Below are 14,878 nucleotides of genomic sequence, written 5' to 3'. Positions count from 1 at the left end.
CTTTATTCATGTCTCTCATTCCACCTGCATCAACATTGTAAAGTTTGTCACAAAGAGATTTATATATTTATAAATACTAATATTTTCCATTCCATTCTGTTCTGCTTTTTTATTGCCCAGATTTTAGTAAGCCTTTGTTAAATTGTCTGTTATATGTCAATAGATACATATGTCACGAATAAAAGTGTCTTGTAAATTATGTTTTTGTAAAGAATTTTCTCCCAAAATCTCTTACATGCTAACTGTAACGTGTTATTTCTGCTAAAACCTGAACTTAAATGTGTATATGGTGTTTATCTGTTTTTCTCTCTGTTTTAGATGCACATATCAATTTGGAATTCTGCCTCCAAGCCAGAATTGCAGGAATGCACAACATGTTTTTCACTGCCCTCTCTGCCCACTGTCAGCCCTACTGTCAGGGCAAAGATTAAGGAGCATATAAGTGGACACATTAAAAATGCTTTGCCTTTCAAAGGTATGTTGGTATTAAATATACCTCATAGTTAAAGTTATAAATATAAATATAAATTTTCCTGTTCACCACATTTCTTGATCGCTCTTGTGATCCACACCATTTTGCTTTCATTATGAGGATGGCTTGGATGTTTTTGTTAATATGTACAAACTGATTGTGAGATAAACTGATTGCATTCTGTACAACTACATTTAAATTATATGTCGTTTTTTTTCTTCTTTTTTCTCTCTTACAGACAAAATGATATGCCAGTTCACTTTCACTGCCCTGTCTGTAACATGACGGTCATACAGCATGAGGCATTTATTGTCATGTCAGCATTCAGGCCTGCTCCCCACTGAACTCTCCGTGGAGCCCCATCTCCCTCTCGTTGTCTTGTCTCCAGCATCTAAACCATTTTCTGAATCTTCGGTAGAGCATTCATGTGTTCTACCCTCTGTGCTAAATGGAACTGTGGCTTGTGGAAAGTCCATGAAAATGAAATGCCCTCACTGTGGTCTTAGTCTTCTTTAAAAAAAAGAATTCAAGGCTCACACGATGAGGAGACATTCAAACAGATCAATACAGTAGATGTTTGCCTGGCCTGTCATCTGCAGTGTTTTTGTGTAGAGGGACATCTTCCTCTTTGTTTTTCAGTTTGCAGAGGTCATGGAGCTCTTTTTAAAAGCATGAGCTGACGACCAGGGAATACAGGTCAATGCGATGTTTGACGTTTAACAGACAGATGAAGGCACTGGCTGTTTGTTTGTGTTTTTTATGTGTTGGTGGGGGGTTTTTTCTAGTGTACAGAATTCCAATTAAACTTATTATAAAATGTTGTTCACTTGTTTCCATTTCCATACTTATAGTAAAAAATTTAGTGTAAATGTAACAGCATTGTTTATAATTGTAACTTCAAAATAAAAAGCTTACAGTTGCTATTAACATTAATGTATTACCCTGTAATCAGTAATATTTTATACATTTTACACATTAACCCTCTGGGCTCTATCCTGGCCATTTGTGGCCACTTCTTCTTCTTTTTTTCTTTTCTTTTCTTTTTTTTTTTTTACCATTTTTGCTGTGTTGATGCAAATGGAATGAAAGGGTCTAGATTGTTTTCAGCTTTTGGCTACTTGAAAAGCATTATGACATTTTTTAATTCCTTGTTATTGACAGTGCTAAATCATGCAATTTAGGTATAATTGCTTTTATTCTAAACTCAACACATAAAAATTATGCTTGTTGTTTTGGGGTTTTGTTTTTTTTTTTACCAAATGACATCATTTGCCCATTTTTAGCCAAACAACCAATTTCACGTAATATTCTTAGTTTCAAATAGGGTCGTTTGATGGCTTACTACACTGTAGTGGACCAAAAGGAGGACACAGGTTTGATCTTAAGGATCTAATAGTTGCGTGTGTTTGTGCATGACATTGCAACGCAAATATGTATTTGCAAGATAGACTGGAATAAATTATGACGCATCAAATATTACACAGGCTGCAGTCAATTTCTGTTGATATGGGCTATTGAGCTTTGGGTTTCCCAGTCAAATTTATCTTTGAAGCACATGCTAAAAACACTTTTACTCAGGTACTTTTCATAACAAGACACCATAGCCAAAATATTAACTCTCAAAAAAATTCAAAGCAGCAGCACATTCAGCAACAAACACTGTTAGAAAATGTGTCCTGGAGTTTATACAGGTGCAGAAAGTGCTACTGCTGTAAGTAAGCCTAACAGCTTCCAGATCACTTTTTTTCTGTAAAGATGGCAAGAAGGGCATTAATGCTCATTTCTACAATCTCCCAAATCTTGGAATACAATGCCTTTGTCCCATGAAAACCACTTCACAGTAGTAGGAGTTCACTAAAACCTACAAATGAAGAGTGATCCTGGAAGAAATAGGGTGCACGCTAGTGACCTCAACAATTGTAAGACAGCCTTGTCCCCGATGCTCATATGAAAAAATAAATAAATAAATAGGAAGATTTATGAAACCATTAGGACTTCACTTTTTTTATCTGAAAGGTTACTGGTAATACATAATAATAATAATAATAATAATAATAATACATTTTATTTGAGGGCGCCTTTCAGAAACCCAATGTCACCTTACAAAAAACAAAATTAATAAAAGGAACAGTAGTCATAAAATACATAAAATAAGTTAAAATTACAAAACAGAGCGTGAAAACAGATAAAATCAGCATTAAAGCGAATAAGCCAGTTTAAACAGATGTGTTTTGAGCTGTGTCTTAAATACAGAGAGGGAGTCAATATTTCTTAGTGCAGGAGGAAGAGAGTTCCAGAGCCGGGGAGCAGAGCGACTGAAAGCTCTGTTCCCCATAGTGATAAGGTGTGAGGACGAAACAGTAAGATGAATAGCAGATGATGATCTGAGAAGGGGGGATGCAGTGGTGATATGGAGCAGGTCACACAAATATGAAGGCGCAGATTTATGGATACACTTGTATGTAAGGAGTAAGATTTTAAAGTTTATCCTGGCTTCTATGGGCAACCAGTGAAGCTGCTGAAGAACTGGGGTAATATGAGCACTTAACGGAGTGCAAGTTATGACCCGAGCTACAGAATTTTGAAGGAGCTGGAGTTTATGAAGGGACCTTTTAGGGAGAACAAATAGGAGGGAATTACAGTAATCAATACGGGACGTAATAAGACTATGGACAAGGATGGCAGCAGCATGAGGAGTAAGGAAGGGACAGAGTCGGTTAATATTACGTAAATGGAAGTAAGCAGACCGGGTTATGTAATTAATGTGAGACTGGAATGAAAGAGTATTATCAAGTATGACACCCAAACTCTTAACCTGAGGGGAGGGAAGGGTAGGAGCATTTTCAATGTTAATGGAAAAACTGTGGGATTTGGTTAAGATAGATGGTGTACCAACAAGTAAAACTTCAGTTTTATTACTGTTAAGTTTGAGAAAATTGGAGGAGAACCAGGATCTAATCTCAATAAGACAGTTTGAGAGGGAGGTAGGTGGGAGAGATGAATTGGGTTTAGAAGAAAGGTAGAGCTGGGTGTCATCGGCATAACAGTGAAAATTGATATTATATTTTCGGAATATATAACCAAGAGGGAGCATATAAATAATGAATAAAAGAGGCCCTAATACTGAACCCTGGGGCACACCAGCAGAAACAGGATAGAGAGTTGAGGAATGGGATTTAAATTGGACAAACTGAGTGCGGTCTGAGAGACAGGAGGTAAACCAGGCAAGGGGGGTACGACCAATGGAAGCTACACAGTTCAGGAGAGAAATGGTATCAAACGCCGCACTAAGATCAAGAAGGATGAGGATGGATAGGAGACCAGAATCAGCTGCCATCAGAAGGTCATTGGTAATTCTTAACAGAGCAGTTTCTGTGCTATGACTGGGGCGGAAACCAATATATAGCCTAACTGGCATTTAAAGATAAAAAAAAAAAAAAAGACTGTAGATAAAATTTTGGTTTTGATGAAAAGGACTGGTGCTAATTTAAAGAGTCGAGGCGGTAAAAGTAGATAATGTTTTAATAAATATAAATTTTATAGCATTTTGTGAACAAACACAAAAGGTGGCCATTTTTGGCAACAAACAACCTGAGAGAGAGTTTTATATTTTTTGCTCTCCTTGAACAAAAACAATAGTGCATAATAATCAGTGTTGACATTAATTGTTGGGGGGGGGGGTGCAACAAATCTGGCAATCTCTACAAAGATTTTCTTCCCAACTTGAAATAGTATCAGAACAGGCTGTATTCCAACATACAGAAGATAGATAATGAACAGGAAGTACAAACAACAGCAAATAAATAGATAAAACAAAAACAAATCCCAAACAAAAGCAAAGAAAACAAACAAAAAAACAAAACAAACAAACAAAAGATAATTAAAAGACATAAAAGAGGGGTTTACCTTAGGGGTTTTCTAACAGATCTAGTTCATTAATCATATGATACAGATCCAGAGCTTGTTTTTTGTCCATAAACTTTACAGATGAGAAGAAGAGGCAGAGTTCTTTGTGAAGAGTATAAAAGGACAGCTTTGTTTTCAGAAAACGACATTTGTGAATGAAGAATTTACCCATAATAATTATTACATTTAGAACATTTTCAAGCTTCTTTTCTTTTCTTAGAGATCCAAAGATAATATCATTTTTAGAAAATTCAAGGAAGTTTGGAATCTTTGGGAAAACAACGATGGCAGCAGCTGCATAGTTTTAATATTACTCTTTCTGGGTCACAAAATAAACTTTTAAGATATTTTCAGGTGAGAATGTATCTGTGTAAACTTCAAATATCTGCTCGATTTATCAATATATCACATTTTTGCAAAAGTGCTCCAACGTTTTCAGAGACATCTGTTACCCACCACCTCAATAGCAGACCGGGCGGTCAAGGCTCACCAGAGCAGCAAGAACAGCGAACTCCCAGCACATTGTTTTTAAACCCCCCACGGTCTTTCACTACTCAGGTTAAACATGATATATAAGTCACTTAGATAACTTAAAAATGTTATTGTTTGGCGTTTTTTCAGTGTTTTATTTGTTCCCCAATAAATCGGTTTGGCTGAGATTAAACTTATAGTTTTCACACAGCTGAATAAATGTCAAACAGAAAACTGATTAAACAGAAGTGTGAGATGGTAGAGGGACCAAAGAGCAGACAGCTCTTGCACTTTTTCTTCCCTAAAAGAAAATGGAGCAGAGATAGAAATTTTTAAAAAAAACTTTGTATTGATTTATTTTTTCAACAGTTGATGGAAATGCTGGTTCTTTCTGACTCACTCCTACTTCCCACTGCAGCACATTCATGACAATACTGCCCGCCTGTGTCCTTAATGTGGAATTACACTTTGGGTTATGTGTTCTTTCTCTAAAATTTCTATTGTTTGGTCAATTTTCCTTTTGTACCTCAGATTGTTCTGCACCCTGCTCTCATTTACAGCCTCTGTTTCCTGGAATTAGGCAGATTTGTGCAGCTGGAAAGCTTTATGATTGATTATTATTTCTCTGCTTAAACAATGTTGAACTCTTTGTATCGATACCTGAATGTCTTTTGCATTGGATGTGTTTTGCAGACAAGCCCAAGAATGATGCATGACATCAGTTCGTGTATAAATAAAAGATCACATAAAAAATGTATGTGTCGGATGAAAGCCTGGTGGATGTAGCCAGCATGACGTCATCTTTGCAGCCTGAGCGTTAGCATTGATGGCGTCGGCCATGTTGAATTTTTAAGCAGAAGCCTTACAGACAGCGCTCAGCTGCAGCTGCACATTATTTTAAACAAAATCCAAAAAGATGCATTATAAAATAAATTTGCTCTCTGAACAGCTGTTATGAAGAGAACTGTCCACAGAGGTTAAAACAGTTTGTTTATTCTGCTGTAGCCCTCAAGTGGTCATTATAGGAACTGCAGCTTTGGCTTCATTTTGCAGGTCTGAAGGTTGTTTGTTTCAGACCTGCAGAGAAAGAGTGTTTTCATCAGTGAACATACAATAGAGCTTGTAATTCCAAATTATTCACCCTTAAGACATCCTTCCTTCCTTTAATTTTTAATTGTTCTGACCTGTTTCTCTGGTTCACTCTAATGCAGCCGCTGAAGGAGCGTGTCATCCTTGTTTTATTATTGTAGCAAAATCTTATCATCAAATCTTCCAAACTCGGCACGCTGAAACTTTTTGGTGAAGATGAAAAACTCTCAGCACGAGTCCAGAAGTCATTTTCCACTTCCTGCTGGAGACGGCGGGAACAATAAATTATTTCCTGAAAGTCACTTTGCTGTCGCCTGTAATTGAGGTGAGAGCAGCAACGAGGCTGGATGTGAGGTTAGAGTGTGGGTGGCATGACTCATTGTAGGTTTAAGCACAGAAGGAGCAGTGAGGAAGGAGGCTGGAGGCCAAGAACAATAATAAAAGTACTTCCGAACAGACTGCTTTCTTCTCGACAACAGCTGACGTCAAGAGCCAGACACCACAGATCCAACCTGCTCAGGGAACGCTAAACACTCTTCTGTCACCACTTTCCTCTAATCCTGTTTCAGCTCCATTTGAGCAGAAATGCACCAATTAAATCAATTCTAGCTGACTTTGATCTGCTTCCTCCAAAACTGCACAGAGATTTTAAAGCACACACACTCTGAAACACACACTTGAAGTTCTACTCCCTCAGCAGCAGGGGTCAACACACTCTCCGTCTCTCCTCCCTCCCTCCCTCCCTTGCCATCATCTAATCCTCTCTATACTGGGAGCTTCAGCTGAGAGTAAGAGCGAGATAAGAGACGTTTTTGTCCTCACTCTTCTCGCTCCATTTCTCCTCTCGCTACTGTTTTTTCCTTTTCTTTCTGAAATGGGATGTGGAAATTCCTCTCCAGCCAAACACATGACTAACAACAACAGCAGCAGCAACCGCAGCAGAGGTGAGGACACTGAAAAACTGAACATACTGTTAGTCATATGGAGCAGCTGGCAGGTTTAAGGTGTCTTATTTTGCTTTTAGAGTTACTAAAGGTGCTTTAGTAACTTTTTTATGTCCTGCAGGTGTTAGCGGTCCAGTCTGTAGAGTTTTTGACTTTGGAAGCTGTAGGAGGTGAAAGCAGAGTCCACGTCTGTCTGCTCAAAATCAATTAAAGTTTTCAGGGATTTCTGACACTCCTGGAAACGCTGGAAAGCAATTCATCTGTAAGGTTTCAGTTGCAGTTTGTGGTGTTTTGCTGTTTCAAAGTTCACTTGTGCTTTTACTTAACTATAATTAAAAGCAATCAGGATTGACTGATTGTACTTTTTTATTGTTATCATTTGGGTTGTTTCAAAATAATTTAGTGTGTGATTTTAGTCATTGTGCATGTCTTCAGGATGGTTTTGTGAGTAATTTTCTGTTAGTGTCTGGTTTTTTTTATTATTATTATTTGTTTTCGGTCTCTTTCTGCTGATTCGTCTCCCATGTTGGTTGTTTTTAAGCGTCATGTGAGTCACTATCTGATGGACTGATATGTCTTTATCACTTACCTCATTTTCCATTTCATTTTGGGTTGGGTTTTTTTTTTTTTCTTGTGCATTTTTTGAAACTCCTGGTTTGTTCTCTGAAGGGAGGGAGAATCATTTCCATTTGTTTATGTCTGTCTGGCTGTTTGTTAGAAGTCTAGCATCTGTGGTTTTCAAGATATTATGTTCAGGTTTTATCTGATGATCAATACCAATAACAGCTCGAGCTAATTTAATTTTGGTGAAAATCTAGTCGAGGTCACACCAGATGTACAAATCTGTAACAACTGTATATTACCCACAATTTTTCAAAGATCGTCTTCAAACTTCACAACATTATACGAGGTCTTGGAGAACTTGAGTAGTTAAGTTGGCTAAGGATTTGACCTTGATTGTTAGTGCCCAAGGTCAAAGTTGACCTTGAAAAAAAGAATTCAAGAAACAATATCGAGTAATGTATCATATTAAAGAGCATGGTGGGAGCCGTGCAACACACTTTTTCATTTTTTTAATAAGACATCCTATGATGTCATAGTGATGTCAAACTTTCACAGAGTCACACACTGCATGAATATAGATTAAAATCTCGAAGCCAGTTCTGCTCAGTCATCTGGGTAAAGATAATAAAAAATCTACCTTTTAAGTATATAGAGCGTCAAGGTCATAGGTCAATGGTCAGACATCAGTGTGGTTTTTAGAAAACAGGCTGATGTTGTCATGAAACAGTTATGATATAACCTTTGTGGGGTGGGTAGGTGGGGGTGGGTTGGTGTTGTCTTTGAACTAATTTGTCTCCCCCTGGTTGTTTTTTTTTTTTTTTTTGTGATCTTGTTGTGTCTCCTTTTTGCTGTTGGGCATATTTGCTACTGATGCACATGTTATACAACAGTTTAATGTGAAATGCTTCACATTTTTATTCCCAATAAAATATTAGAATTATCTGAGGATTAAGTATGGGAACCTCATACCCTAAATTTTGAACATAAGAACATTGGAAAGGAAAAAATAAGGTAATGGGGAAGGGAACAGGGAAAGAAAGAAAGGAAACATGGAAGGACAGGAACAAGGAAGAAAAGGAAAAAGGAAGGAAACAAGGATTGCAAGAAGCAAATGAAGAAAAAGAAAAAAATAAAGGGAAGAAGGAAGGAAGGAAGGAAGGAAGGAAGGAAGGAAGGAAGGAAGGAAGGAAGGAAGGAAGGAAGGAAGGAAGGAAGAAAAGGACGGACAGAGAGAAATGAGAGGGAGAAACTTTTAATAATCAAGATTTAATGAGAAAAGTTTATAAAACACGACAGGAAGATGAATGTGTCAAAGTGTCAAAGATCATTTATCTGGTGAGGAAATTATTGGTGATTGTTGAGCTGTCACAGCTGTTTAAATCTGACTTTTGAAAAACAAATCATCAGTTTTTCCAATTTTACAAAGTTTTCACCACAAATACCCAAAGTAAAGTTTTCATGCCTGTCTACTTTCTCACTGTAGCTCTTTGCTCTAGATAAAACAAATACGGAATTTTCAGTGTGTGAAAATGTCAAAATTGTTTTTTTACAAAGTGATTTCAGTGAGCAGGAATGAATTTAACTCTCGATTGATCTCGTTTCTGTCACTGACTTCAGATCCTGCTGAGTTTTCATCAAAGCTGTGAGTAAAGTTTCAAACATATTTTCATCTTGAAACATGTCACTGTTGTTTGACCTTTCTCTCATGTTGTCTGTTAACGTAAATCAGCTGACTCTGTGTGTGCGTGTGTGTCGACAGATCAGTTGAGTCAGTGCCAGAAGATGACAAACGGAAGTCAGTCATTCATTTTTGATTATAAAATCTTTTTATCTCATTCATCACAGCCATCCAATATATGTCTAATGAGCTGATCTGTGCAGCTGACTCTCTCTCTCTCTCTCTCTGTGTGTGTGTGTGTGTGTGTGTGTGTGTGTGTGTGTGTGTGTGTGTGTGTGTGTGTGTGTGTGTGTGTGATCAGGAACTATGGAGGTGTGTACGTGGGGTTGCCTACAGACCTGAGCAGCATACCCCAAGTCCAGATTGGCTCACTCAGAGGTAACACATCCACAGTATCAGCTGATAGCAATTTCATTTTTTTATACTTATACAGCACCATTTCACATCAGCAGTGATCTCCAGACACTTTCATAAGGGGTAGATTCTGCAACATCAGATTGAGAACTCCAATGATCTCACCCATGAGCAGCACCTGGTGAAAGTGAGGAGGAAGGACTCTTTTTAAACTGGATAAAATTCGTGTAGAGAACTCAGACTGTAGAACTAGTTTGTCTTTGCAGTTTAGCAACCTCAAGATATCCAGATCTAAGCTAATGTTTTCCCACGGGAATCTACTTTGGGACCTCTTTCATTTCCTATTTTTTGGATTTGAGTAAGGATGTTCAAGCAGAAAGACACCTCTAAGCTGATTCTCCCATTTATAGACATGTTTCATCTATCCCACAGCAATGTCACATTGCATTTCATTCATTTAAATTGGATTAACTTAAATGGTTTTCTACACCTGGACTTAGTTTCCAATGGTCTACAGCTGAAGTGCTTGCTAAATACAGTACTGTGCAAACGTTTTGAGCCACCCTTCATTTATTTGTTCTGATAGGAAAATGGGTGCAATTATTTATTTTATCGTCTGTATTCATTTCTGTATTCATTATTCCACCATACTCCAACACCAGTGGCTGATCACTGTTACACCTCTCTCCTGACCTCCTCTGTACATACTGATGACGATTAGAATCAAAACTTTCTGATTTGGGTTCATCTCTCCATCAGGTCTTAAATGGTTTCACGTAGTCCTACACCTCAACAGTTTATTCTTCTGGTTTAAGGACAAACTGCACTTCTGATGAGGTATGCAAGTCTTCAGCTATCAGTTCTTTGGGAATCACCTAGTTGGTGTAAAAATATTATTTTATGTCTGTTAAATTGTGTTATCTTTGGCATTTTTTGTAAACTGAACTAAATAAATGAAAATGAATGTGTCTCTGTAACAGGCTGCTAGTAACGAGGTGTCTAAAGATTGGTTTCTTGCTAAGTTGTCTCATGAGTTAGGTGGCTTTTTATGCTTAAATGATTAATAGGTCAGATTTCAGAGGCTTAACAAACAAAACAATTCCTCTGAAAATGTCCATGTACAAGAAGTGGACTGAAAATGAGGAAAAAAGAAGCCAATGTCCAAAGAAAAATTTTGAAAGAATTTTTCGCAGAAAACCTGGAGAACTACTGGTAAAGGGCACCTTCCAAGTCTGACTGCTTGGAAGGAATATATAAAGAAATGAGTGGTGGCTCAAGACTTTTGAACAGAACATAATGGAAGCTGTTTCAAAACCAGGCGTGTTCAAATCCAATAAACTGTGACATACAGGTGATCTAAACCAATTGAATATAATGACATAAATGATTACCAGACTAAGTCTGACCTCCTTTGACCTTGTATGAGTTTCTATGCTCTGCGTCCTGGTTTGTTTGCTGTGGGGTTATGATGGAGCTATTGTTCTGTTTTGAGTAGGAGCAAAGAAAATGAGTGCAATGCAAAGTCTGAACACATAAACAAGGAGGAACCACAGTGCCATAAACCTAATGTCTCTGCCCACATTATATCCCAAATATGATCAGAACTCATGACAAGTAAACAAGCACATCCTCAATTTCCTGTTGGATCTTCAGGGTCACGAGAGCCTGGGAGAGAGAGAACTCTGGGCACGCTGTGTGTTCGTTAGCGTTTTATTATTAATGTGTGTGTCTGTGTGTGTGTGTGTGTGCGATGTCAGCTCCGTATTATATAATGTAGTGATGCTACAAGTGCATTTAACATATTGGCCAAAAAGGCTAAAATGACCAAAGAAAAAGTGGGAAACGGCTAAACATGAGAAGTTTTTGGATAAAGTTTGTGTTTTTTTCCATTGTCTAAGCACTGCTTCCAACCAAGAGTGATACCATATATGCCCCATAGCTGCAGAAAAGTCTAACATTGTTATCTTTTTACAAAAAAAACAGCTGAACATCAGAGGTTTTTGGACCAATTTTGTGTTCTCCATTCTTTAAGCACCGGTTTGAGCACCGTTTAAGCACCGGCACCGTTTCAAAAGTACCGGTTTGGCACCGGTATCGGATAAAACCTAAACAATACCCATCCCTAATATATAAAATATAGAAAAACTGTTTTTTATACTTTATACTGTATGTGTAAGGTATAAAAATAAAATGACACCAGTAAAGACCTGAAAAGTATGGAAAAACACACTTTGAAATATAAAGACATGGCAAACAGACTAAAATAAGAAAGAAAATACCAGTAATGACCTTTAGGTCACACTGACATCCAAACTAAGAGCTCTGTATAGATTGAATGCTGCCCATCGAAGCCTATTTCAGTCTGTGCTTCTCTGTGAACTGATAGGTACAGAGGAAGAATGACACAGTGTGAGAGAGTTTGTCGAGTGAGGAAAAAGAAACCCTGCAGGCGTTCATCAGCTCCTCTGTGTTGTCATCAGGAACCCACCGAGTCTCCACTGAGCAGCAGCAGCACCCAGCAGAGCCAATTTCATCTCTCAGCGTCCCCTCAGAGGCTTGAATGGGATCAACTCCACCTGATTCAGCTGACTGCGGCAACCCTGACAAACTGGTTAGAGAGTCCGGACGTAGATTTGGACCTGGACATTCAAATTGGTCACAGTTTGCTGCTCAGGCGACGTAACGCTGCAGGCTTTTTATTCCAGGCAGATGCACCAGTGGGAGCTCAGCATTTGGCCTCATTGGAGTGATTGGTAGCTGTCATCTGTCCCTATTACTTTTGTTCAGTTTTTGTGAATATTATGGCATAGCTCCTCTTGTCATTGAAAAATTAAGTCATTAGGTATGCTTTATATGTTTTTGTATTGTCAGCCAATGGCTTCAAGATTTTTGAATGATTCACGTGAGATTAAACTGCTCACAGAACACGATATGCAGCTTACAGCTCAGTCACATTAGAGGAAAAAGGATGGCAACCTTCTGGCAGATAGGGAAATTTGTTAGTTGAATTGTTTGTTGCAAACTAAAAGACTACCCATAAGTTAAGCATACAACACTCTCAACCTCTGGGCAATTACATTTGATCCCAATGCAATTGCACAGGTAGCCTTGTGGGATGGAACCTGTCGGCAAACATCTTGATGTATGCTCAATCATCCAGATAAGTAAATCCCCAAAAGTTGATTCTGTTTTTCTGGATGTAGCGTTTTCAGTGGGAGAAACTTTTCATTACCCATCCAAGTGAGTTCTTCAGTCTCAGCTGACTGCAGGTTTCCCCAACCTTATAAACAGTATGGTACTCATGGCCATTGATCAGTGGTCTTCAATCGTGATTTTTGATCAGTGGTTGTTGTCATGAGAATTTGCATATTAATGATTAACGAACTGACCTCACAGCCCATTGTTACTTCAGTGGTGCTAGTTTCAGTCATTATGCAAATGTATTGTCTATAAGGTTGGAGAAACCTGCAGTCAGTCACTTGGATGAGTGACGAAACGTTTCTCCCACTGAAAACGCTACGTCCAGATGAACAGAATCAACTTTTGGCGACTGTCTACAAACAGTTGCAGTTTGACTCAGACTGTCTGCAGTTGCTCTTGGATTGATTGGCGAAGGTTTGCAAATAATTTGACCGATTGCCAATACAATGCTATCATTCAGTCATTTTGCACCACTTAGTGCAATTCATCTGCAATGCATCTCAAAGCAGCACAGGACTCAGCTGGTTGCAGAATGGTTATGTTCCTAATACCAGGTTGCTCAGCGCCTGTTTCATTCTGCTGTTAAATTGCCGTCCTGCAGCAACTACGTCACTATTTGTGGAAGATTTTCTGTTTGAAGTCTATGAAGTGCCTATGTGGCAACAGATTTTTAATGCTTCACTACAGTTAACTGCCTTATCAGCACAGACTGCATGTAATTGGCAACTTCAGCCCATCTTATTTTCATGATTTCATTTTAAAGTTCACTGCACACGGCCACAGTAATGCTGGCCTTGCTGTGGACTCCAACCAAACTTTGGCATACTATGACGTAAATGTTGCCTTCTCCAGTTGTTGTAACCACAGATGTAAACTATAAAGAATGGGCGTGGCTCCCCAGGAACAAGAAGTGGAATATACCTGCATTCTTTCTTATGGCCAGCAGGGGGCAACCCATCTTGTAGGGGAAAATGAAGTTTAGGGGAAATTGCTCCACTTCACACTTCCTTTATGACCTGCTGATGATTTTATGGTCTCAGGTGCAAACCTAAAGTTTGACTGAATAAAACATGATGCTCATTTTATATAGGTTTTGATCCGCTTGGGGTAAAAATGGTGCAGTCTACGACCTGTGAGTAAGAAGTTGCTGTCTATCTTACATGAATAATACCTTAGTTACCTAAAAACCATACTATACAAGTTCAAGGAAATTCCCTGGAATTTATACGCCTCCTCAGAGTATTCACACATAAATGAAACTGAGCAGGAAACCTGCCGTCATCCAGCTTCAGTGGTGCCGGTGTTGTGCCAAAAAATGATTGCCTGCCAAAAACTGATTTCCAATGTTTGCGTGTTTTTTTGTTGTTGTTTTTTTATGTGTAATATCGTTATGTATGTTGCTAAATAGACTTTGGTGAACAGGTATTACAAAGGGGTTATATATAAAATTTAAAAAAATTACCTGTTTCTCAAGTATCTTTGTGACTGTGTTACTGCACTTACATTATAATCAATCAGCTCCCTTTTGTCCACTTAAAATATATTTACAGAACTATTTTCACATTTGTTGCAATTTCAGCTGTCCTCTTGGCCAGATTACTCTTAAAAGAGACATTTTTAAAGTCAACAATATTTTTTTAACTGCATACATAAAGGATACATAAAAGTCACTGCCAAAAAGTGATTGCGGCTTCTACCTTGTTACAGGAATGTTGTTTGTTGCTCAAGATAATGTGATATCATTCATGAGGGATACATTTGACATATGTTTCACATATTATACACCAACAAGTTATTTATAGCAGTTTAAATACAAGCAATCAGTTTTTGGCAAATACCGGAAATCAGTTTTTGGCACAACACCGGCTCTCTCCTTCTCCTCAAAGTTTCAGTGGACGACATCTTGATCCACATTCGGCAGTTATTATTTTGATTTTCTAATGCAGCTCTTCCAGCTTCTAAAATGTGAAAATCTGCCACAAATCTTTGATGTTGGGCAAAGTGTGGTGGTAGTCGTGATGAAAAATTTTCTAGCATTCACTGTAAACCTTATGAACTGCATTCATTTATGGTGTTAATTACCTTTGAGTTTTAGATCAACTGTAAAAAGCTTTTTTGTTTCTGTCTGTAAATAAATCAGACGACCATGTGTCTAAAGCCATCAGGAGAAAACCAGCAGTTAAGTTCACTTTTAACCCT

At 38.1% G+C, this 14,878-nt stretch overlaps 1 protein-coding gene across 1 annotated transcript; it reads left to right on the top strand.

The window, feature by feature from the left end:
• The first annotated feature begins 6,715 nt into the window (after nucleotides 1-6,715).
• On the top strand, nucleotides 6,716-12,682 carry LOC146689308 (overexpressed in colon carcinoma 1 protein-like). The gene is made up of 6 exons (XM_085437368.1): nucleotides 6,716-6,882; nucleotides 9,064-9,088; nucleotides 9,206-9,241; nucleotides 9,426-9,502; nucleotides 10,238-10,315; nucleotides 11,865-12,682. The coding sequence occupies exons 1-5, from the start codon at nucleotides 6,813-6,815 to the stop codon at nucleotides 10,309-10,311; spliced, it is 282 nt and encodes a 93-aa protein (XP_085293494.1). The 5' UTR covers nucleotides 6,716-6,812; the 3' UTR covers nucleotides 10,312-10,315; nucleotides 11,865-12,682.
• Nucleotides 12,683-14,878: the final 2,196 nt, after the last annotated feature.

Source organism: Copadichromis virginalis, linkage group LG17 (genome assembly GCF_057382275.1).
Source record: "Copadichromis virginalis isolate Kocher_CV1m ecotype Utaka linkage group LG17, C_Virginalis_male_GT1.1, whole genome shotgun sequence".
Classification (NCBI taxonomy): domain Eukaryota; kingdom Metazoa; phylum Chordata; class Actinopteri; order Cichliformes; family Cichlidae; genus Copadichromis; species Copadichromis virginalis.
This window is presented reverse-complemented; position numbering and strand designations above follow the sequence as displayed.